At 51.9% G+C, this 22,345-nt stretch overlaps 3 protein-coding genes across 3 annotated transcripts; 1 reads left to right on the top strand and 2 right to left on the bottom strand.

The window, feature by feature from the left end:
• Window positions 1-323: 323 nt before the first annotated feature.
• Window positions 324-3,413, bottom strand: LOC100901864 (FERM, ARHGEF and pleckstrin domain-containing protein 1-like). Its single transcript, XM_029113371.1, has 2 exons — window positions 942-3,413; window positions 324-812 (listed from the first exon to the last, which is right to left on the bottom strand). Exons 1-2 carry the CDS (start codon window positions 3,411-3,413, stop codon window positions 324-326), a joined length of 2,961 nt encoding a protein of 986 aa, XP_028969204.1.
• Window positions 3,414-8,167: 4,754 nt separating this feature from the next.
• LOC100901719 (uncharacterized) lies at window positions 8,168-14,599 on the bottom strand. The gene is made up of 12 exons (XM_029113370.1): window positions 13,288-14,599; window positions 12,990-13,206; window positions 12,733-12,901; window positions 11,372-11,472; window positions 10,591-11,259; window positions 10,328-10,481; window positions 9,679-10,243; window positions 9,331-9,558; window positions 8,954-9,215; window positions 8,769-8,838; window positions 8,431-8,666; window positions 8,168-8,279 (listed from the first exon to the last, which is right to left on the bottom strand). Exons 1-12 carry the CDS (start codon window positions 14,597-14,599, stop codon window positions 8,168-8,170), a joined length of 4,095 nt encoding a protein of 1,364 aa, XP_028969203.1.
• A 4,681-nt stretch (window positions 14,600-19,280) lies between these two features.
• abs (ATP-dependent RNA helicase abstrakt) lies at window positions 19,281-21,766 on the top strand. The gene is made up of 4 exons (XM_003739683.1): window positions 19,281-19,667; window positions 19,855-20,152; window positions 20,280-20,392; window positions 20,522-21,766. Exons 1-4 carry the CDS (start codon window positions 19,494-19,496, stop codon window positions 21,764-21,766), a joined length of 1,830 nt encoding a protein of 609 aa, XP_003739731.1. The 5' UTR covers window positions 19,281-19,493.
• The last annotated feature ends 579 nt before the right edge of the window (window positions 21,767-22,345 follow it).

Raw genomic sequence — 22,345 nt, 5'->3', positions numbered from 1 at the left:
AACAGCGAACGGCCGCTCTGCCCCGTTTGAGATGTGGGAGCGTCATCGATACGGGGTTATACCCTCAAGTCCCATACTCTGAAGGAAGGACATACTCTGTAGAAATTCGAAAATGATGCAGCCATATCATAACGTGATACGTGGATTGGTACAAAATTGTAAAAAAGCTTCATGAGCAGACTGGGCAGCATAAGAGCAGAGCTGGCTGTACGACACCTTGCTTCTCATACACATCGGCACTAATGTCACTCGTTCGCCGCGAGTTCCGAGCCTATCGTGTCATATTCCAAGGGTTACCCGATGAGCCTAACAGATCTAAATCTTCAGTTAGGATCGTGTATGACCGTCCTAATGGTTTCGAGCCATCGCTGGAAAGTGTACTCGCTCTCGGCTCGGAAGAAATACGTGTGCGACTTGAACTGTAGCTTAATTACAAAGGACTTGTCAATGTTATCTGCCGCATCCGGAAAACCAACACTATAACCAAGCAGTGGCAAGCAAGCGAGCGGCGTCGTGTCCTGGTATGACTTATAGAAGAACAAGCTGAAGTCGCTGAAAACTATCCACAATTTCTGCCAGCCGGTCGAATGCTTGAATTTACGCAGAAGGTATCCGGACATGCACTGGGTGAGACCGGCCTTCTCGTAATCGTCCCGGGCGGCGCTCACTTGACGAAGCCAGCAAACATGAAGGGTTGTGTTACAACGAGGGTATTGGTTGCTCTTGTTAAGATGGAGATATTGATTATTATTATTGTTCTTGTTGTTGATACTGTTGTTGTTGTTGACGGTGCTGCCGTTGACCACGATGTTCTGATCGCTCATTATGTTACGCTCATTGTTCCGGAGCTCAGCGTCAACGTCATTGTCTTCGTGGCGGCCACCAGCGCCGTTGGTTTTACCGTTGTTAATGTGGTTGTTATTAGCCGTGTCAAGAGATGCATCCGACGAAGAACAGGAACGAAGCGTGCTGTACACGTGAATTTCTTCATCAGGGAAAGAGCACGCGTCCACGGCTCGCTGGATAGCAGTCAGCCAGCGGCGTCGTTGATCTTCCGAAGGTGCGGCCAACGTCAGTGCGCGCTGAGGGGCGTAAAGTGTGAAGCAGTATTCGTTTCCCATTCGCGCTTCACTGGCCTCCACCACAACGCCTCTCAGCTGTACTTGGCCGCGAGCTTTGAACTTTAAACCTGGACTGTCGGGACATCGGTCAGCGAACACGAGGCAATCGTCGAACAGGAAGAACATCCGCTGCTGGAACCCCTTTTTCGAGAGCTTCAGTAGGCAGCCTTCGAGCAGGAACTGCTTCTTGCGAATTCCGTCCACGTCCTTGAGATCGCGCTCGAGCTCCATGAGCTTCACCCGGTTCTTCGTTTTCTGAGCTTCGCTGTTCATCGGCGTGATGACCGGTTTCAGTTTTTGGATGACATTCCGACAGTGTATGCTGTCCGGATGGTTGGCGTGGTAACACTTGGCCAATTTCGAGCAAGTGCGCGCGTAGTGAGACAGTCTGTGGAGCGGTCTGGTGAAGAGTAGCGTGAGGGGCACGTAACACGATTTATGCATCTCGAAACTCTCGATGCTACAACGGAAGCTGGCGCTTGAGTTGAACGCTTCCTCGTACGCTTCCAGTAAGCTGAGCAGTTTGCTCGCGTACTCTTGATAAATCGGAACGAGAAGGTCGCAGTATTCCCAGAGAAGACTCCCGACATCCTCCAGGCTCACCGGGTTGACTCCGGTCACTGGTCGCCCCTCCATGGCAGCTATCCGATGTTCTAAGTCCCTCAAGAGATGACAGTGATGTTTGAACATCGGTTCTAAATTGGCGAAAAGCTGTTGAATGAAAGCTACGTCCGCGACCGAGTTCTCGTCCTCCGATTGCTGACACCCGATTGTCTTGTCGAAATGATTACGGAACCAAAAAGTTATGATCTCCAGGTCGCGTTTATACGTGCGTTCGGTCATGAGCAATTCTTTAGACACGTAGTAGCTAGTCTCCTCGACTTGCAATGAATTCGGTCTGCTGTTGTTCGACGGGGTTTGCGTTGGCGACGAGTGCAGTTCCAGGAACAGGTTCCTGGCCGGGCCGTCGTCGGCCAAGAAGTTCCCGACTCGGTTCGTCTCTGCGATTAGCCGCAAGCTCTGTGGACGGGAATTCCCGTGGTCACTCCTCGAGGTCAGCGATCTCCGGTGTTGATCTTCTCGAGCTAATCGTTTTTCTTCCACGATCGGTGACGACGTAGACGCGGGGGGTGGGGTCGCGGTGATGTAGGCGCTACCCCGACTCGGAGCGTCTACGGAGTGCTTCCCGATCGATGGCCAGCCTTGGCGGAGGGTCAGAGTCCTACGGAACGCTGCGCCCCGCGACGGCTCGCATGCGTCGCGTGCGAACTCGAGCACTTGCTGTTGGGTGCGACCCGAGTAGCGGAACGAGGAACCTTTGGAGAAGATTTTCGTTGTGTTTCGTCTGACGGGAGCCTTCGGCAGTTCGCTCAATCTGAAGAAACAGTAGTTTTCAACGCAGCGCTTCCAGAAGCTCTTTGCTGCGTTCCTCGAATCGAACGTGAACTCCTCGACTTTCTTGTAGTAGCCGTAACCTTCGGTGGGATGGAACTTGATGAGGAACCTCTTGCGTTTGAAGCTCAATTTCCGTATCGTCGACCATGAGAACGTGTTGATTCGCGTCGAACTCTGCAGAACGAGAATGCCCATGTGCGCCACGGCAAGGTTGAGAACGACCTGTCCGTTGTCTCGTGCGCTCACTATCTTGACGCCGTAGAGCTCACATTTTCGGACGTGGTCCAAAAGGTTCAAGTCGGCATCGAACGGTGACTGGCCGACGTGCTTTTTGTGATAGCTCATCACGAGCTCTTCGAAACGCCGCGTTTGTTTGGGTGTGAATTTCGTTTTCGACAGATATTCGCCGTCACCGCATTCGCTGTGAACGTAATCACCGAATGTAGCTTGAACAACGTACGAACAGAGGAGAGCGATGACGTTTTCAGATTCCGCGACGAGATCTCCCAGAGCGAGATCCTTTTTGATTTGTAGAGCGAACAGGTACCGGGTGTACTCCTCTTCGAGTTGAGTGGGATCGGGCACGTAGAACTTCACTTCGAACTCCATCAGGGGCTGATTCCTATTGGCTAGTCCGAGCTGATCGCCCATTCGTTTACCGTAGTCGAGCCAGTAGCGGACTCCTTGCGTGTCCTGGTAGCCGAGGCCGAAATAGTCTTTTTCGGCCAAATTGAGGTAGTGGCAGACTTGGTCGAATAGGATCTGACCCTCTTCCTTGAGCGACAATTGGAACGTTTTCACGGAATCGTCCAAGAATTTCACGTCAACAGCGAAATCATTCTTGCCGTCTGGTTTGCCTGCTTCCGATTCTGGCTCCGGCGGTACCGTGAGCTCCATTGTTGCGGGCAAGATTTAAGCTAAAGATTTGACAAGAGATTCCGACAAACTGATGTCACTTGTTGCTTCCTGTGTTTGCAGATTGTCGGCGCTGCCGCACGCTGTCACCGGCTTCCGTCAGAACGTTGCCGAACTCCACCATTTGAGTTCATGGGGATGATTCGCTTGCGCACAATCAGCTGGAGCACATTTGGAACTATGTCGTTTCGCTGAATTCCCGAAACATTGGCCATCCTTTGGGGAACGCCATCTTCGTTTGGCTCTTGCAGAAACCCACACACAACCCGACGGCTCTACGAGCGGCGTTCCACCGCTCACTAACACACACCACCACCGACAGGAGCAGTACTACCGCGGCAGCAGCAGCGATGGTTGCTCGTCGTGCTCCGCTAGTTCGGGAGGAACGACCGCATAGAATCTTGGTACTTTACGAGAGCGCCGCATGATGCGCGATTCGACTTCGGGGGGTGATCGGAACCCCCAGATGGCTAATCGGCGATCATGAAGATCTGGCGTCGGAGCCTTAGTTCACCTAGTCGAACCCTGAAAAGTAGCTGCTGCGAGCTGCGAAGACTCGATATCACGAAAGTGATCTCGACGACACTCGGGCTTCTATGTAGACGAGCTCTGCGGAGATACTGACCCGACAATGAACAGATAAGAACGCACATACGCGCTCCGATCTCCATTCCATGGGCGCCTCCGCATCCCCCATGGATTTTCGAAGTTTTCAGGGAAGGGAAAGAGTGGAGACTGAACTCTGGAACCTAGCCTATATCATGGGGAGGAGGCAATCAATTGAGAAGGTCGCTTGCAGACCGCGAAATGCATACCAGAAGGATCATTCTTTGCTGGAAGAATATTTCTAGCGTAAACGGATAGCTTCAGCTAACCAGTGTCTTCAAGCTTCAGAATTCGATGCTCTTCCAACACACGGCGACAATCAGAATCGGAGTCCGGGGCGCTACTTCTCTATGCCATGTTCTTACATGTTATGTTCGAAAATCCTTCCGATTTTAAGATTCGATCCGAGCTCGCCTTTCTTGTTCGTGTTGCGGAAGAGGGAGGGCGTGCTAAGGACACGCCTAACCTCGAAACCGCCCCAGTCGCTCGTCTAGTCGTCTCGGAGTCCGCTTCACTCGAGCCATTCCAAAGACCGAAGCAGTTGAGAAGTATCACCACGGTCAGCATTGAGTCCGGCAAGCCCCGAGCGGATCTTCTGCCAAACTTGTCCTGACTGCCATAGAGAGGACCGATGCTAAGGCGACAGCAGTAGAGAGCTTCGGAAAATCAAAATTATTGACTCAGGGAGTCTCGAATCCAACGATATCGACGTCCCGGGAATCAGCTATGTGTGACGGGGATGAAGGGATGAGGGGAATCATATGTGCGCATGAGGGGTCGAAACGAATCCAATCTAAACGCCTTCTGCCACCTTGAACCTCACCACTGATGATGTGCTCCTCTAGCCATCATTTTGCGAATTCACCTGTAAGTCGCCTCGGATAAAACCGTAGAATAACATTCAATGATTGAATCCTACAGCAGTATCACTTCGTGAAGACTTCCTGCTTTCAAAGGCTCTCAGCCGCGTCCAGCCGACTCCATTCACATGCAGAGGACTGTCGGGCATCGGATGTCTCTCTCCGCTCTCCGCTGATATACCGCCGAGTTTTCTGATGAGGCACCGAGATGTGTCCTTGTGCAGCGTGTGCAATCGATAGGAAGATACGAACTGACGGGCGAACTGACCGACATGAGAAAGTGGAGACAGACATAGCTCCGAGCCGAATGACGTACCGCTATGCAAGGGTCCTTCCCTCGGGACCCCATAGTGACGTTTTGAATTCCCGCGAGGAAAGGGGAATGCTCCTTCGAGGGGGGAAAAATCAAGAAGAAACTTCCTCTGGGGGGTTCAGTGCCAAAGCCCCTGGAATATGTTTACGGGCTCCTCGGAGATCAAACCGGCAGCCGCCAGAGAGGGCGAGTTCGCTGTAAGAACCATCTAGGGACACACGATGGCCCCTTTCCGGCATATTCCGAGGTTATACTGAAGAGTCCAGCTGGACAGCTCCTAGTCCATTGAAAATTTGAAAATCGGCGAAGTCGAACCCCGAATGGATAAGAGAGCAGCCCCTCTCGATAGAACTGGCTCGATGCATAAATCGAGTGACAGCGCATCCTTCTGTTTCGTCCCTCGAAGGTCAGGAATTCCGGAGCTTCGCGGAAAGCTTCGAGGAATGACTCGATGGCGACTTACTACTCCGAACTTTGCCGACAGCACCTTCAACACATCCCTCCCAGTCCAATCAACACAGCCACGGCATACGATGTGATGATCTGTGATGTTCTCGGCTTCCAAACCCCGGAACGGTTTCGCTTCGATCGAGCAGCATCTCTCTTTCTCGAAGATTGCATGACGCAAATTGGCGGAGATGTGTCGGGTATCGACAACCAGAACGAGTCCCCGGAATTTAATACACATATGTGTGCGGGGCCACAGTATTATGCCTATTCTTTCTGCTTCGTTCAGTTAGAGAGATCTGTCTCCAGCAGATTCGGGAAGCTTCGTGAGCTCCGGCAAATCATCAAAAGAGCGCGTAGGCGAGCAGAAATCGTTTTTGATTGAATCTGATTGTTAACAGCTAATACGTTTTATTCCAATGTTCGACAGGGATCATCCACTTTACAATCAAAGTTCTCGAGGTCAGTCGTATAAATATCAATGTATACGTTGGTGAGATCTGACCTGCGCTAGTGTTCCTGTTTAGTGCGAAAAAAAGGTCTTGATGGACGTGATACTGAAAGATATAGTAAAAGACATACGAGAAATCTTGATACAAATGTAATTTCGAGCTCCTTGTTTTGCTTGGCGGAACTCCGCGGTCCTAATATTAAACTCGTCGAAATCTTTATCAACCTTGTGCATCGATAAAAGAACTCGGGTGCTTCGGGGGAAGGGCTGATCAGTTCGCCCTCGCTGGATACAACCTCGTCTAAGTTTGACACATGATCATAGTTGAGATTCAAATCAGATAGACGACAGGTTGTCCGTGCTTCTCGAAGGCTCGGAATCGGTAACTGCGTGTTTTCTGTTCCACCATCATACAGCGCCGGGGAAATTTCCCCATGGGATCGAGAGATCTCGCGAGCTTCGAGCGGCACGGATTTAATATCCTGCGGGTTCGGATGCGATGTGAACAATGAAAGAGGAAGGATACGAATTGAGAAATCATCTGTCTTGAACTCTATCACATCTTGGGAATCGGAAACGGGCCTCGCTCATCTTGAAGAATAAGTTTCAATACATCGATATATTATCATTATCATCAATATTATTATCATTATTATTATTATTGTTGTTGTTGTCAGGATCATTATCATTGTTGAATTATCATGGGTCGTCATATACCCTTCTTTTAAGAGTACGTTTGCAGTTGCCCAGTTAGTGTATGTATACCAGTTACGCAATCGTTTCGAAAGAAGAGAACTTGGTGCACGAGTGAATGGCTTGGAGCAAACTTCTGGTCGGACAACGGTAGGAACGGCGCACACTGGTACGGGACTAGTATCGTTAATGAAACTACGACCATTATAAGTTGAACGAACACTAGCAGCATAGGGTTTACATGTTTACAAACGGCACCGTTCCGCGCTCCAGCCCCGTCACCAACGTATCGTCCGCGGTCATTACGGTTTGAGCACCCTGATGACATTCTTGGAGATTACCAAAACCTATATTCCTCCCCGAGCCTTCCAGGGAGCGAGAACTGGCTCCGCCCTGCCCGAGCGCGGCGACTGGACTTGAGAGCTGCGGTTTCGCTCCGGCTCTGAATGTTTCATATTTCGACCCAAGCGGATCCGGAATTTCGGAGAGCTTCAAAAGTTTACAGCTCTCAATGAGGTAGATCATGGATATTCAATCTACAACACTTCAGAACGAATGGGTTACTGGAGCGTTTTCCTCCGACAGGGGGGGATACGGAGCTTCGAACCTAGAATGTGGTGGGCTCTGCAAGACTTTTGGCACCGCAAATCAGTTGAAATGACGACGGCTCCTCCGACGCTGAGGGAAGAATCGCGATTGCCCCCGCCTGATCCCCGCAATCAGAGTCGTCTTCCCGCCGGAGCAGTGTACGACAACTCTTTTCCCAACACGAAAGCAGCCTCTTTCAGAGTTGTTGTACCCTGAACCCTCTAATGAGCGTATGGAATTCATTCCCTCCTCCTCACAATTAGATTGTTTTTGGCTTGGCGAATTTGGCACGTCGGACTCGTATCCTAGCGTCCCCACATGATGAGAAGTTCCCCTCGGAGAGTAATTCAAACGATTCGCCTTGCCATAAGTCTTTCACGGTACCGGCGTGTTATCGCAGAGAAAATGTCTGCACTCCCGCGGTATAAGGAGCTCGAATACACGCGTTCCATCGTATCGATTGTGCTGTTCATGAAACGAAGCCGCGTCTCGTATCAACATCAATGGTTGCACAATAATGGCAAGTTGAAAATTCAACAACTTCTGAGATCTTCTTGAAACAATGGTTCCTACGCCGGGAGAGAGGCATTTCGCCTCCCACAGGCTGAGCTACGCCACCGAATAATGGATCGAACACTGGGATCTCAACGATTTGTCAAAGACAACAGGGAAGTGTTTACGATAAAGACAAACGGCATGTCTACGAAAACCACCAGGTTATGTAATGGGACAAGTTTCTGACTATCAGAAAGTTGTGCCCAAGCGCTGGAGCTGAACTTCAAAACGTGAACGAAAATCCTGATTCTGAGTCGTATTGATTCAAAGTATGGCGAACTGGAGAGCTATGTCGCTTCATGTGTGCGTTGCGGCTCTTGATCTTCTCGAAAACTCTGCAAAAAAAGTTCCCTAATTAGGCCTCCGTTCACAAGGAGTTTTGAGCCACCCGGGTCGCGGCGTGGAGAGGGAATAAGCCGGGGGCCGATATCCGGAAAGATTAGGCGAAGCAGGGTCTCCTTGAAGTATCCTCCGGGCGATAATTACCTGCCGCAAACTTTGCACGGGAAATACTGTTCGGACGAACAAGAACCCTCTTTGAAGTTGCTGAGTGAGCGGCCGGGTATCTCTCGCACGGCGCAACAATCCTGGCAAATGGAGCATCCGACTCCTTTGCACGGGCATCGAGCACATGCATTGCAATCAGCGGTGACTTCGTACGTGGTGGGAATACTTTTGCGCTTTCGGGACTGACGTAAACGACGGTACTCGTCAACACAAAACTGCAAAGAAATTCGGTCTCCGTCATGCGGGCTCGACGCAGAGCAGTCGCTCTCCCGATCTATTGCTCTATGGCGAATGCCGATCCATGAATTCTCGGATACCTTCTTCCAGAAGTAATACATTTCAACACAAGCTTTGATATCCTTTCCGCGAACCCTCGCAGCTATTGCACTGAAATCCGAAGGGAAAGATGGGATTTTTAGTCGCGAATTTCCTCGGTAATCATACACCGGATAGGGTGACATGCGTTCCTGATCCGGACAAAGGGCTTCCGAAAATCTCGTACCTGAAATCCTTGTCGTGAGAGATGAGTGCGTGATGAAATGCATCGATCTGTTTCTGACTCCAGATCTCACTTTCTTGATAGTTGTATGATAGCAGATGGTGGTCGGGAGGCAAGGCAAAGCCCCGTGTGCTCTGCACGAATGCCCGAACCGCAGCGTCTAGATCTCCTCGGCAGAGAGCTAAGACATGGAAAGCCAATTCAATGTTGCGACCCCCACCGTGCTGGATCAAACCGCTCGAGGCGATCCGCAGATACAGTTGCACTAGAATCGGAAACACGTACGCATTACAATTATTTCTTCGAGGATCGCGATATTCACCGACGGAAAACTAGACAGCAACCGCGCCATCGACGATCAAGGCCCAGGAGGAACTTACGCTGTGCGTCGGTGACGTTTAGCGCGTACTCTGGTTTCCAGACAAGATCCGCCATTTCATCTCTATCTGCATAGTCTTCTGTTGGTTTTGCGATCGAAGTGCTAGGTATCTCTACAGCACCGCTTTGAGCAGAAGGAATCGCGGCTTGGAATTGGGGCCCGATGTTGACATGCGGAACCACATCCGAAGCGATCGACTCCGCGACCGGTACGAACGACCATGCGGGTGCTGCGAAAATAGACGGACAAATCGATGAAAACATATCCGCACGCTGGTCTCCGTCTAGTCCGTCTACACTGGGAGGTGGTTGTTTCTCCCGGGCATTGCCAAGTTCCGAATTCGGTGTACCTTTAGAGGTCGACGCCACCGACATCGAGTGCTCGAGGTTCGAGAAGAGACCCGTTGCTTTCCTGCAGGGAGATAGCATCGGGGGTGGGGTGTACGGAGGCGGAGAGTACGGCGTGGTGTTCAGAAGAGGTGATCGGAGCAACGACTGATATGGAGTCGGTGAGTTGATTGCCGGAGCTGCCACCAAAGACGACTGTGTTATGCACAGCGGTGAAGGTTTTGGTTTGAGCTTCTTTCTCGGTGGAGCGTCCTCGGCACAGGAGTTACGCCGAGATCCGTGCTCCTCGTCGTCTTCCTCTTCGTCTTCTTCGTTAGCCCCTGGAGCGCACGTCGATCGCTCGTCTTCCCCATCTCGCTCCACCTTCACTTCTTCCTCGAGTGGCTCGTTCCGATCACCCTGGATCGGCTTGAAGTTGACCGCCCGGCAGAGAAGATCCTGCGGCGATTCGAGCATCGTGCTCCCGCACTCTGCGTTCTTGAGAGACATTACGTGGGCCGCCAGATCCAGATCGTTCTTCGATGGCTTCTGCTCGTCTCCGTCGCCGTCGTCGCAGTCCTCGCCATCCTCGTCGACGAAGTCCAGATCATCGGAATTGATTTTCGGATCGAAAACAAACGAATTCCCGGGGTCCTGGCCCGAGTGGTCAACGCCTTCTGATGTCGATGGAACATCCTCGAAGGGGTCCTCCGCGAAGTCGACGAAAAACTCTGGATTATCAACGAAAAGTTCACCGAAGTCTTCGTCATCCTCGCGGTGAGCCGCCAGGCTCCCCAGGTCGGCAAAGAGAGGCTCGAGGTTGAATCTGGAAGGGGAAGCAAATTAGAGTGGTTCGAGGGGAGAGCCTTACGGAAATTCCTCCATGAGGGACCAAGAGTCCCGGACTGAACGAGGATCTAGTCATTTCGACCTACCCCGGGTCTGAAGCGATGCGGCACTCGCGGTTTTTCTTCGTTGGCATGGAATCGCTCTCGGAATGCCTTCGGAAATTGTTTAGGGGCGAACGTGAATTCGCCCCGGCGGGAGACAGTAGGAATGGAGAGTTCGCACGCGCCGCAGATCCCAGCGTGGAGACGTTGACGTTGGGAGGGTTCTCGCTTTCTGCAAGGGCGGACTCGCTCCGGAGCATGGAATCGCCGGCGTTGTCCGGCTCGTCGGGCACGACCGTGATGTTCGGTGATGGAACCGAATCGATGAAGCCTGGTGGCGGGCTTCGGATCTCGATGGTGGGCGGCAATTCGACGTTATCGTTCTGGCTCGCAAATACATCACTGTCATTCTTCAACGAGAACTGTCCAATCTGTTTTGAGCGACTCCTCTGAGAGATGACTTCACCGAGCAGTGCACGAATCACTTGGCCGTTGGACATTTGCTCCGGAGTTGTTGGAGGCATCAGAGCTTGTGTGTCGGCTGGTTTCACGATTGCACAACGTAACCGTTGCGTACGAGCTCCTTTAGTGGCAGCAGCAAACGACGCGTCATCGCTTTTCTTCAAGTATCCACCATGCAATCGCATGTGTCCGTTCAGAGCGGCAACGTTTTTGAACGATCGATCGCACAGAGTGCATTCTACGCGATCCTCACTGCGAATCAGAACAATTGAAATCAGCCGAATCCATAGATGAGCCGAACAGACTCGATACATCCTCGGGCGAGAGAACACGTTTCACGACTCAGTTTGAATTTTGAACTCACTTTTTGTCCTTCTGAGTTTTAGATTGAAGTAAATCTAGTAGAACACTGTTTCCGTTGCTGCATGGTTTCGGGGATTTCTTCGAAGCGTTGTCCTTGAGGACCTGCTGAGATTTTCAGATCGCATCCATTAGTATCGACTCGTAAATAATATTGAGAATAAAAATCCTGACCACAAATAATGACCCCGAGCAGAAAATCCCGCAAAATCGGACGCGGAAGAAATGAAGACCGATGGCTCGGCTCCAGCCGAGCCCAAGGGGCTCCCCGTACCACAGTCTCGGATTAAGCGGGGCCGATGACGGACTTAGGATGTACCTAAGTCATTGATCCCAAGCTGATCGAAGCAGTCATAATGGGTCTTCGAATACATTCCGCCCCCGAGCCCATGTTCTGACGTAACGGACCTCGGATACGACCCTTTCGGCAGGTCCCTCGATGTCTATAACGACGTTCTACTGTGCGTATTCAGGAGCTGTCTCCACCTTTGGGGTACGCTCTTGAGGGCGTCACAGCAGCATCGGAGCCCGATTGGAAAGGCGCGGCATCTCGCTCGTGGGACGGCGATCACTAACGAAGTCCTGCCAAGGAACCGACGGATGGCGGAGTGGTCAGAGCGGTCTGGACGTCAAACGTAGATTCGCCGTGACCGCTCTCATTCCGTGAATCTATGCTGTGTAACGCGGGAGGTTGATCGGTTGGAACCCGGCAGCCGACTCGCTCGAGGTGAGTGACTTCATCGGGTTTCCATTGGAAAATTTTCCGTTGGAAAATGGCTTTTCTGTCGGATTTCCATAGGAACTGACATCTCCTATCGGGTGATGTCGGGATAGATTTCTGATGCCACGCCGGATCCCGGTCTCTCGTCCTTGCGCCGCGGGACAGTAGGCAAGCAGAGAGGAAACAAAGAGCACAAGGGAATGCGGCTGGTAAGCGTGCAATTGAAGGCTTGAACTTCTCGGTATAAACTAGAGTCTCTGGCTCTATCCGAGCAATATCTTCGGAAGAATTCTTTTGTTCGGATACGTTCGTCTGGATGGAGTGGTATCTTTGATGCTCTCTTTCTCTCTTCAAATCCGTCGCGAGTCCCCACGACGAGCCTGGTGGGGCAGCCAAGGGTTTCGCTCTAATCCGCGCTGTTTGCTGGCGATCATAACGAGGAGAAGGGGAGGAATAGAATCTCTAGGCTCGCTCCGAAGATTATAATCCCCTTAGTGACTTGTCGCAGTGGAGGAAAATACTTATTTGCTCTCCGTCTTTCCGCCTCGATTGGCCAGCTACCGAAAGAGGAAGGGTTCTTCCGCGGAAAACTTCACCGTGATGAGGAGGAAATAATGGTAAGGTCGAGCCTACGGAAACCTTACTTTGGAGCTGTCATTGAACGAGTTCGCCTGGCTCGTCGATACAGTCAAAGGGTTGTGGTGGTGATCCTTGTGACGACGAAGTGAGCGTGCATCGCAATACGACTTGTCGCAACCATCCGTATCACAGGCGAATGGCTTCTTCTCTCTATGAGTCAACAAATGTCCATTTCTGAAAGATTCAAACCCTGACTAAGAAACTCATCGAATGAGCATGATACTCCCGGGGCGAAAACGAATAAAAAACCGACTGTACTCACAAGTGATCTTGTCGCTTAAACGCCTTTGAGCAGAGCTGACATACGAACTTTCTTTCGTTTGAGTGCGTGAGTTTGTGCTTCGTCAAAGCCGACGTTGTTGAAAACTGCTTGTTGCACACCGCACAGCGTAACGCGTCCGGGGAACGAGTCGCTCTGCTGTCGATTGGATTGTGAATCGGTCTATGGAGTAGCAACTGTCTGGCCGCCTTCAGGATGGCTTCCGTTGGTAAATCTTTACTGTCACCGTTGTTGTTGTTGTTATTGTTGCTATTGCCGCCGCCGCCGCCGCAGCTGCTACTGCAGCTTCCGCTGTTGTTCCCGATGTTGTCGTCAGTGACGGCGGCTTTTTCCTTGAGGTCACTTTCAGCGATCTCCGATGATTTGGGAGTTGCTGTAGAAGTCGCCGTCGCGTGAGCGGCCGCTGAATCCTCGGAGACGGACCCGAACGTCAAACAGCTGGTCACGTCGACGAGCCCAGCTTCGGGTTTGATGATCGTAGGCGTCAAATCGAGACGTTGGGCTGAGTTTGCGACTTTCACCGAAAATGTTGCGTCTGGTCGGAGCTGCAAATTGAATCCCGGCCGGAGAGCATCGATTCCGCGAACAACGTCGCCGCTGTGCTGATCGGGCTTATTCACGATACAGACCGGTCGTATGCTGCTTATAGTCTGGGAACCCACACCGGCTTCAGAAGGCTCGGCGTCCAGGAGAACCGAGGCGTTCTGGAAAGTACGGACTCGGGCTGGTTTGGTTTGGATGATTTTCGCGGGAATCATACCGTCGGCGGCGCGCAAGATCTTCGCGTTGCCGCCGAGAGCGTCGACGTCGAGAATTCCTTCGAAATACACCGTGTTCTGCGACTCGATCTGGTCTGTCGACGACGTTGGGCTCTCCATGGGGAGCTGCTCCTGGTGCGGTTGTTTCTGCTGCTGTTGTTGTTGTTGCTGCTGCTGCGGCTCGGGACTTGACATCAGAAGTTGATCGAACGCGCTTGGCAGAATAGTCACTTTTGCGACTATGTTCTGCTGCTTATCGTGTCCATTTCCATTCGTGGTACAGATGGCCGTGCTGCCGTCGCTCCCGGCGAGAGCTAGTCCGATATTGTTGATGCTTGTGCTGCTGCCGCTGCTGTTACTGCCGCTGCAGCCATCGGCCAAAGTGCTGGAGCAGCTGCTGATGCTATGATTATTGTTGTTGTTGCTGTTGTTTGCGGCCTGGTTGTTGATGACATCCTGATTTTCCGAATTTATCACTTTTCCGACGTAGTGTACCTGTTGAATCCTTATCACTTGGGATGTTTCCGCCAGCTCGCCAGTCCTCACAGAGATTTTACCCCCCGTCATCACTGTTTTGCCATTGGATTTCTTCAAGCAGTATTCGAGCTGTGACTGTTGTGATTTATCGACGAGGTTCGAATCCTTGCTAAAGGTGCCGCTATGATCGGCTTCACCAGCTCGCGTATCTCGTGTCACATGTTGCTGATGAGTGAGTGGATCAAGGTCGTCAGTTGAGATGAAAATGTCGCCGCCAGTCTGATTAGACTGTTGCGACGGCTGTTTTTGTGTGCAGATGTTCTCTACAACACTCAATTGATCATGAATGTTCTCCATTCAAGCTATCGATGACGTTGCGTCCAACTGCATGTGGAGTTGTTATGGAAATGGCCGGAAGTTCCCTGGGAAAGAGCGAATTCCGGTAAGTTCCGAGTTTCCGCGGACGCTCATCGAGGAAATCGTGCTCATTGCTTTCGCGTCGACTGTCGGGGCAGGGGTCTCCATCCTGTCCTCTTCCGCGATCGAAACGTGCAGGACAGGGGTTTCCGAGCTTCAAGAATTTGCTGTGAGTATCCGAAGGGAATAAGAATATATATATAGAGACTTGCCCGGATGACTCCAGCACCTCTGGGAATAGTGGAAATGAGTTACGGCCAGTTCTTCGCTTGCGTAGCATGTGGAAGGAGCAGTAATTGAAGAGGGAGCCAGATTTCCAGCCAAGTGGCGATTCCCAGAGCAAGAGTTGACAAGGACTATCCGATCGCAATTGGTCAACGAAGTTTTCTAGGACTCTAGGTCATTCTCGGAAAGCTCTTCTTCCTCCACTTTGTCGATCGAGTCAGCTATCAGACGAGCTCCCGCGAACACAAGTCGCTGCTCTCTATCGCGGATACTCATAGGAATCGAGACACGGAGCTCGTATCGATCCGACCCAGCGAGATACATCGTGTTGTTCGCATACTCTCCCAATCGGGGCTTCTGTGGATTTGGAATATTCCCTAAGTTGTTGCCCTTGATATGCCAAAGAGCTCTAACGGTCACTATCGCCTGAGCCTTAGAGGGGAAGAGTCCCACTTTAGGCATAGTTGTAAGATCTTCCCAGGCGCATGAAATCTCGGAATTCTCATACTCGCTTCCAGCGAGAAAACTGGCAGGCTCGCGGAGCGAATCTCCTCGTTGCGTGATGGGAAACTATCGTGATCTGACGGAAAGTTTCCCACCTGCAGATCTTCATCCACGGTGAGACGATGTGGAGATCCGGTGGGATCACGTAATGGTCTGGGAAAAACTCCACGGCTCCGCAATCCTTCAGCCTTCGGGTATATACCCTCCCGAGAGCAGGAGCAGAAATAAAACTCTCGACGATTGCTATCTGCTTTGCTGATGGCGAGTTCTGTCCTTATCCGAGCGGAATTCGAAAGCAACGCCGGAAGCCGGCGAATTCACAAGCGAGTCGCGACAGCGAATGAAAAGGGAGTGCCGGAGCACTCCTTCCTGAATTGCCTCGCATCTCGAGCAACATGCTCATGGAAACTCGTCCGTTCTGTGTTTCGTCGACTGCCATCCCGAGTCTCAGGGGTAATCTTCCTGAAAGTCGGCCAATGCTCTGGACTCGCCACATTGGCCTCAGTGAGGAAACGTATCCGTACGGAACGGACCGAATTTCCCTCTAGGCGATTCGATGAGTGAGTTTGTCGAGCTCAGCTCCGACCTCGCCTCCACGACGAGACTCACGATTTAGCCCTAGCTCAGGTAGAGGCGGAGCAAAGGCATCGGGGTACCGGCTTGACGGACTTATCCACCGGCAAAAATCACTCTTCCCCGAGCTGATATTGCAATGCTGGGTAATCCCGAAGGATCACTCTTACGCACCCGGGAGCAAGGTCAGCAAAAACGGGGTTACGCTGGTATTCCCAGAGGGCTGAATCTGAATGCAATCCAGCCGGCTTCCCCGATGAACTTGCAGAAGAGAAAACCGGAGTTTGATTTCATCGATAACAACCTTTTGGTCGCGAGCTTTCGAATAGGCGTTCTAGCGTGGGAAGTCTTCTACGCCAAACGAATCTCAATTCGGGAGGAAGGAAGGATTCTGGAGTTTGCTCTTCCAATCGGAGACAAATCGGCGCCCCTGAAGACAGTCGTTCCTAGACCTCCCGAGGAATTCGGGCTCGAGCATCCGTTTGCCAGTCGGAAAGAAGACGGAGGAGACGGGTCTATAAGACAACAGAGCGAGGATAAGGAACTGGTGGAACAAAGAATATATATGGGTGGAGTTTGCAATTACCCGCGGATCGGAATCAATGCGGACCTCGGGAGAATAATTCGAAAAAAGACGCGTTTCCATCGATTCTAGCTCCTCTGAGCAATAGGACGATTCCATCCCGAGGAGAGCGTAGCCATTCCGTCCGGAAGAGCTTTTCTCGACTCAAGCAGAAAAGATTCAGGAAATTTTCTCGCAGACGGGAAATTCCATGTCGAAATCCGATCTGGGTCTCTGAAGAGCCAATCGAGAAGGAAAGCGTCTTCAGTGGAACTTTTCAGATCGAGGAAGTCTCGTTTTTCTCCAAGAGTTTTTCTCCAACACCAACCGCGGACCGAATCGCTACGCCGATTTCGTTGTAAAGACTTAGCGCTCCTGATTAACAATAGACGTGAAACTGAGCTCAGTACGTAGATCTGAGATGGAAGTTCGGGTGCCAGGTGTCTCTCCCCATTAGAATATAGTCTCCCGTCGTGTAATGAAGAACGTAACTTCGAGGAACAGGTCGTTTGAGAATACAGCTGATTGAAGACAGAGGGCCCGCCATTTTGAGAGTGTGAGAAGGGCCCCGACTCACTGGTTCAAAACCCGAGCTCCTAGCTGGAAGTGCGCCGGAACTTACCCAGACGGCAAACCCTGCATTTGGTTTCTACAGTTGATGCCGCACGGTGCCAACTATGCAACATGCTGACGAATGAACAATGATTGCACCCAGTCTATGAGGACCCTCAGTTCCACAGGGCACAACAAACCGTTAGGCTCGTAGAGCGGATGGACGGGCGGTCGGTTGGGTAGGAAGGCAGGCAAACAGGCAGGCTGTCGGGCAAGCGAGCGGGCGGGCGGGTTCAATGGTGAGCTGCTACCAGGGCACACATACATACACACCGACACACACACACAGAGACTCACACACTCATAGACCGAAAGAGAGACACTTGCGCCTCCGAGAGTACGCCTCCCACACACCGGGCAGACAGCCAGCCGTCTCCCTCTACGCTCGGAGGGGGGCGGGGAACTGCCCGCCGCTGCCCCCGAACATATGCTGAGCCCGCCGGATAGCCCGTCGATCTGTCCGTCTGAGTGCCCGCCAGCCAGCCAGCCTGCGTTTCCGTTTGTCTGCCTGCAGAATTAGTGTGTGAAGCGAAAGAGCTATTCTTCTCTCTCTGACACGGTCCGACGTCATCCTTTCCCTCAGAGACGTGGTGTTCTGACAAGAGAACTGGAGCCAGCAGACTTTCCCAGAGAGGAAGGAAGAAGAGGTCTCGATTTCCCAACGTTAGACTCAAGGTGCTGAAATCTCCCGGAGCCGGCTCCGTGAAGGTCGAACGTTAGACTGATATTTTTCGGCGTCCACTTCCCCCCAGCCCCAGCCCCCTTGTCTCTCTCCGAGTTGCAAGAGACATCGACTTTCTGGACTCAATCGCGATTCAACTGATCTCGCCCTGGAAGATAGTCCCATATCGTGTTTTGGTCGAGAACAAGTCTCAGAATCCTCTCGCGAGCACTCTTTCCTGAAAGATACGTCAACCCCTCAGTTGTTGTGTAATGATGAAAAGCCCTCGAGACGAAACTTTTATATAGAATTGGGCGGACACGTGACGGAGCCAAAATTGTCCAGCATGGTGCCGAAGTCAAGCTCCGTAGGAGCCGGGAAAGGCTCCGGAGATGGAATCGGATACGTTTCCGAGATTATTTGCGGTGCGTGCCTTGACGACGTGACCGATATGATCGCATCGACGTCAAAATCTCGGCACTGTTCTGGAGAGGTACCGAATTCTCCCCTTTAATTTAATTCTCTCGGAGAGATCTTCGCGAGTCTCCGCTCGGATATCAGAACTGATTCGATTGCCGGCATGGTGCCGAATCTGGAAGAATCATACGAGCAGGACGGGATGGCTCTTGGACGCTGGGGCTCGAGTTCCAATGCGGACGATCGGGCTCCGGAGGATCGTGCCGAGGCTTCGGGCTCGTCAATTGACGACGCTGACGAGAGCGGCCGCAAATCTGCTCCCGATCCTCGTCGTCACCCGGCAGATCTCATTCGGCCTAGTTCGGGAGTCAGGATTCGAGAAGGGCGTACGCCTCTCCGAGAATCAGTTGAGGAACGACAGCCCGATAGGAAGTATCTACAGCACAGGAAGAGTTGAGACTCTCTCGGCCGCATTTTCCGGATAAAGAGGGTTTTACGTCAATCCGGCGGCGGTGCCCCGAGATTGGCCGGCAGAAGGCGAGGGTCTCTCAGAATTTTCTCTCGGAGCACTAATTCATCACCAAATCGAGACCCCAATCAAACCCGTCAGAAAATGACTCCTTGAATGAAATTCAGCGGGATTACGAGCGGGGAGGCTCTGATTGTAGGCGGGACTGACGATAAGGATTGTGAAATTGGCGGATAGAAAATGACGCGAGTCAGATAGAGAAGGCAAGAACTGCTAATCATTTCGCGCGAACCGTGTCACGTTATCCGGAAGATCTCGTATTTATTCGAAATATTCGGTTCAACTGGAATCAGGGTCCTAAGTTCAGAGTCGCGGCGCCCTCACCCGCAGAAATATATTTTTTTTGCACAGCTATCAGTCGCAGTTTCAAATCGCGCGCCCTTCCTCGCCACCAACGCTCGTCCCTCCTCAAAGGAGCTCCGACAGTCCGACAGCCGCCCGACAAGCCGGCCATTAGGTCGGTTTCAAGATGGCGGGTCACCACGCTAACTAAACCAGCTGAGTCTTGGAGAGAGCGCGCGCTCGGAGTGCCGCCATCTTGAATTCTACCTTGTGGCCCGAATTCCGGCTGAGTGTGGTGAAGCCGGCGATTCAAGAGCATAGCCCGAACTTTCGTTTGATCCGAAACTCCAGTGAACGGTTCTCGTCAAATAGCTCTACAAGAGGTGCCGATTCGGGGTCGAATAGGCTCCAACTGATAGCTTCCTCGTCGGCACGGAACAAGCGGCAGGAACTTTCAGACTCAGCTGACATGACGGGTGAAAAACGAAATCATCGAGACGACGGGGAGAAAAGCTCGGGTGAGGACGAGAATTATCAGCCCTACGTTCCTCTCAAACACCGACGTCTAGAGAAGCTTGCACGGTTGGGTGTCAAGAAGGATCAGACGGCTGCGAGGAAGGAAAGCGAGGAAGATGAAGTCTCGGTAAGTCCTGGTGATCCGAGACATTTCTGAGAGGAGGTGCATCGGAGGAAGTTCTCCTCCCATATTCAGGAGTCTGATTGACAAGCTCTGCAGGGAGGCCCGGAGTCCGATTAATTGGCAAGGACGATAATTGTTGGAGTCCGAGGGTGCGCTTGAATCGATTTCACTTTGTTTCACGCCTTTTCAGAACGAGCTCGGACCTATACCCCACCGGCCGAACGTGAGTTTGCTGGATCAGGCGCAGGAGCTGAAGAAAAAAGCAGAGCTCCGGAAAGAGAGCGCAATGGAGAGGCAGCTGAAAGAAGAGGAGAACATCCTTGACGCTGTCGCGGAGAAGCGCGCGCTTATGGGTGTTGCTGAGTTGGCAAAGGGAGTTCAGTACACGGAATCCATACGAACATCCTGGAAACCGCCTTCTTACATCTGCGATTGGGACGAGAAGAAATGCGATAAGATCCGAGAAAAGTATCGAATCCTTGTCGAGGGTAAGTTCCACCCTTGCGACAAGAACGCTGTCGGCGTCCGATGCTGTCCGAGCTTTTCGGAGCTGACGAGTCATCGAAGTCGTCGAACAAGGATCCTTATTCCAAGAATCTTTCATCCTTCTTCCAGGCGAAGACATACCGCCTCCGATCCGCACTTTCAAGGAAATGAAGTTCCCGCGAATTATCCGTTCAGCTTTGAAGAAACGAGACATCGTCAAGCCGTCTCCCATTCAAATACAGGTTTGTATTTTGAGATTCCCCCGAGCTAGAGCTACCCTCGCAGACTTTCTATTCGGCGCCCGATGATCCGCCGCCCTTTTTGCCTCTGGTCCCGCTTATGTACTAACAATTTTTCTTCCGGTACCCCAGGGCTTGCCTGCAGTTCTCTCTGGACGTGATATTATCGGCATCGCTTTCACCGGATCTGGGAAGACGCTCGTATTCGTCCTGCCGCTCATCATGTTCTGTGTCGAGCAGGAGAGGAAAATTCCATTCGGTACAAAAGAGGGCCCCTACGGCCTGATCGTATGCCCGTCGCGCGAGCTCGCTAAGCAGACCCACGATATCGTGGAGCATTTCATCAACCAATTGGGCCGCGAGCCTAATCGCTTCCCGAAATTACGCTCATGCTTGTGCATCGGAGGTACGGCTCTGAAGGATCAGCTGGAGACTGTTCGTAGAGGAGTGCACATCATGATCGCCACTCCCGGGAGACTGATGGATATGCTAAACAAGAAACAAGTCACGCTGGACATATGCCGCTATCTATGTTTGGACGAAGCCGACCGGATGATCGACATGGGCTTCGAGGAGGACGTCCGAACAATATTCTCGTATTTCAGTGGCCAACGCCAGACCCTGCTATTTTCGGCGACAATGCCGAAAAAAATCCAAAACTTCGCTAGATCGGCACTTGTGAAGCCCGTCACAGTGAACGTCGGACGAGCGGGAGCGGCCTCGATGAACGTCACCCAAGAAGTGGAATACGTGAAACAGGAGGCGAAGTTCGCCTACATACTAGACTCCCTGCAGAAAACTCCGCCACCCGCGCTAATTTTCGCTGAGAAAAAACAAGATGTCGACGCGATACACGAATATCTCCTGGAGAGAGGCGTCATCGCTGTCGCGATCCACGGCGGTAAAGATCAGGAGGAGAGGAGCAAAGCTGTAGAGGCTTTCCGCGCAGGAAAGAAAGATGTTCTAGTGGCCACAGACGTCGCGTCCAAGGGTTTAGACTTCAAAGACATCCAACATGTCATTAATTTCGACATGCCGGATGATATCGAGAATTACGTCCACAGGATCGGTCGTACCGGTCGATCAAGTCAGAAAGGTCTCGCAACGACCTTCATCAATCGGAGCGTAGAACTGCCAGTCCTCCTCGATCTGAAGCACCTTCTCCTGGAAGCGAAACAGAAACTGCCCGATTTCCTCGCTCAACTGGAGTCGGACACTGAGAGATATCTATCTCTGGGCGACGAGAGAGGCTGTAGTTATTGTGCTGGTTTGGGTCACAGGATAACGGACTGTCCCAAACTAGAAGCTATTCAGAACAAGCAAGCGTCCGCGGTCGGGAGAAAAGACTTCTTGGCCAGCAACGCGAAAGACTGGTGAAGAGATGTAAGAATTGTGTGTGAAATAAATTGTATATATGACCCCCTCGATGAGTGTGTCTCTGCAGGAGATCGTGAAATGACCGGGATCCGCTTGGGTCCGTCGAATTTCGAAAGATCTGATACACAGAAGAATGATATTTCTTGGCGTTCCTGGCACCGTTCGTCAAAGCAGCCCTTGTGACCAAACTCTTCCACCACTGATGAGTCTCGCGGAACGTCCGGGCTGGGATGGAATTTCGGCGGCTAATTGCGCCACTTGAGGAATCGAGGACGCCGCTCTCTCCTGGCGCAATAATTTCCAACGTCGGAGCCGGTACCGTCGATGAACTTATTCATGACTTATCTCCTCAACATTCCTATCAGAGGGGGCCTGCCGAGAAATTCAACCCTCCACAGAGAATACAAGCAGCGGCAGAAGTTTCGATAGTTCCTGCTTCAGCGACGACGGCCCGGCAAAGGAGAGATGATGATTGGTCGCTTCCGAGCGGGATCACAGTCATCATCTGCTGTAAACTCGAATTTCAACAAGCTGATCCGGAGGCGGAGAAGTGGTGCTAATGCGAAAAATCGGAGCGCG

This window comes from Galendromus occidentalis, unplaced genomic scaffold, assembly GCF_000255335.2.
Source record: "Galendromus occidentalis unplaced genomic scaffold, Mocc_1.1 scf7180000076583, whole genome shotgun sequence".
Classification (NCBI taxonomy): Eukaryota; Metazoa; Arthropoda; class Arachnida; order Mesostigmata; family Phytoseiidae; genus Galendromus; species Galendromus occidentalis.
The sequence above is the reverse complement of the archived record's forward strand: the minus strand, read 5'-3'. Positions and strand labels throughout refer to the sequence as shown.

Coding starts and splice junctions, on each gene's coding strand:
- abs (XM_003739683.1), top strand. CDS start 19,494: ATGACGGGTGAAAAACGAAATCATCGAGACGACGGGGAGAAAAGCTCG. Junction 20,153..20,279: donor GTATCGAATCCTTGTCGAGG/GTAAGTTCCACC, acceptor TCCTTCTTCCAG/GCGAAGACATACCGCCTCCG. Junction 20,393..20,521: donor CGTCTCCCATTCAAATACAG/GTTTGTATTTTG, acceptor CCGGTACCCCAG/GGCTTGCCTGCAGTTCTCTC.
- LOC100901719 (XM_029113370.1), bottom strand. CDS start 14,599: ATGGAGAACATTCATGATCAATTGAGTGTTGTAGAGAACATCTGCACA. Junction 13,207..13,287: donor GAACAACAGCGGAAGCTGCA/GTAGCAGCTGCG, acceptor TACCAACGGAAG/CCATCCTGAAGGCGGCCAGA. Junction 11,473..12,732: donor CGTTCAATGACAGCTCCAAA/GTAAGGTTTCCG, acceptor AAATCTCAGCAG/GTCCTCAAGGACAACGCTTC.
- LOC100901864 (XM_029113371.1), bottom strand. CDS start 3,413: ATGGAGCTCACGGTACCGCCGGAGCCAGAATCGGAAGCAGGCAAACCA. Junction 813..941: donor GTTCCTGTTCTTCGTCGGAT/GCATCTCTTGAC, acceptor ATGAGCGATCAG/AACATCGTGGTCAACGGCAG.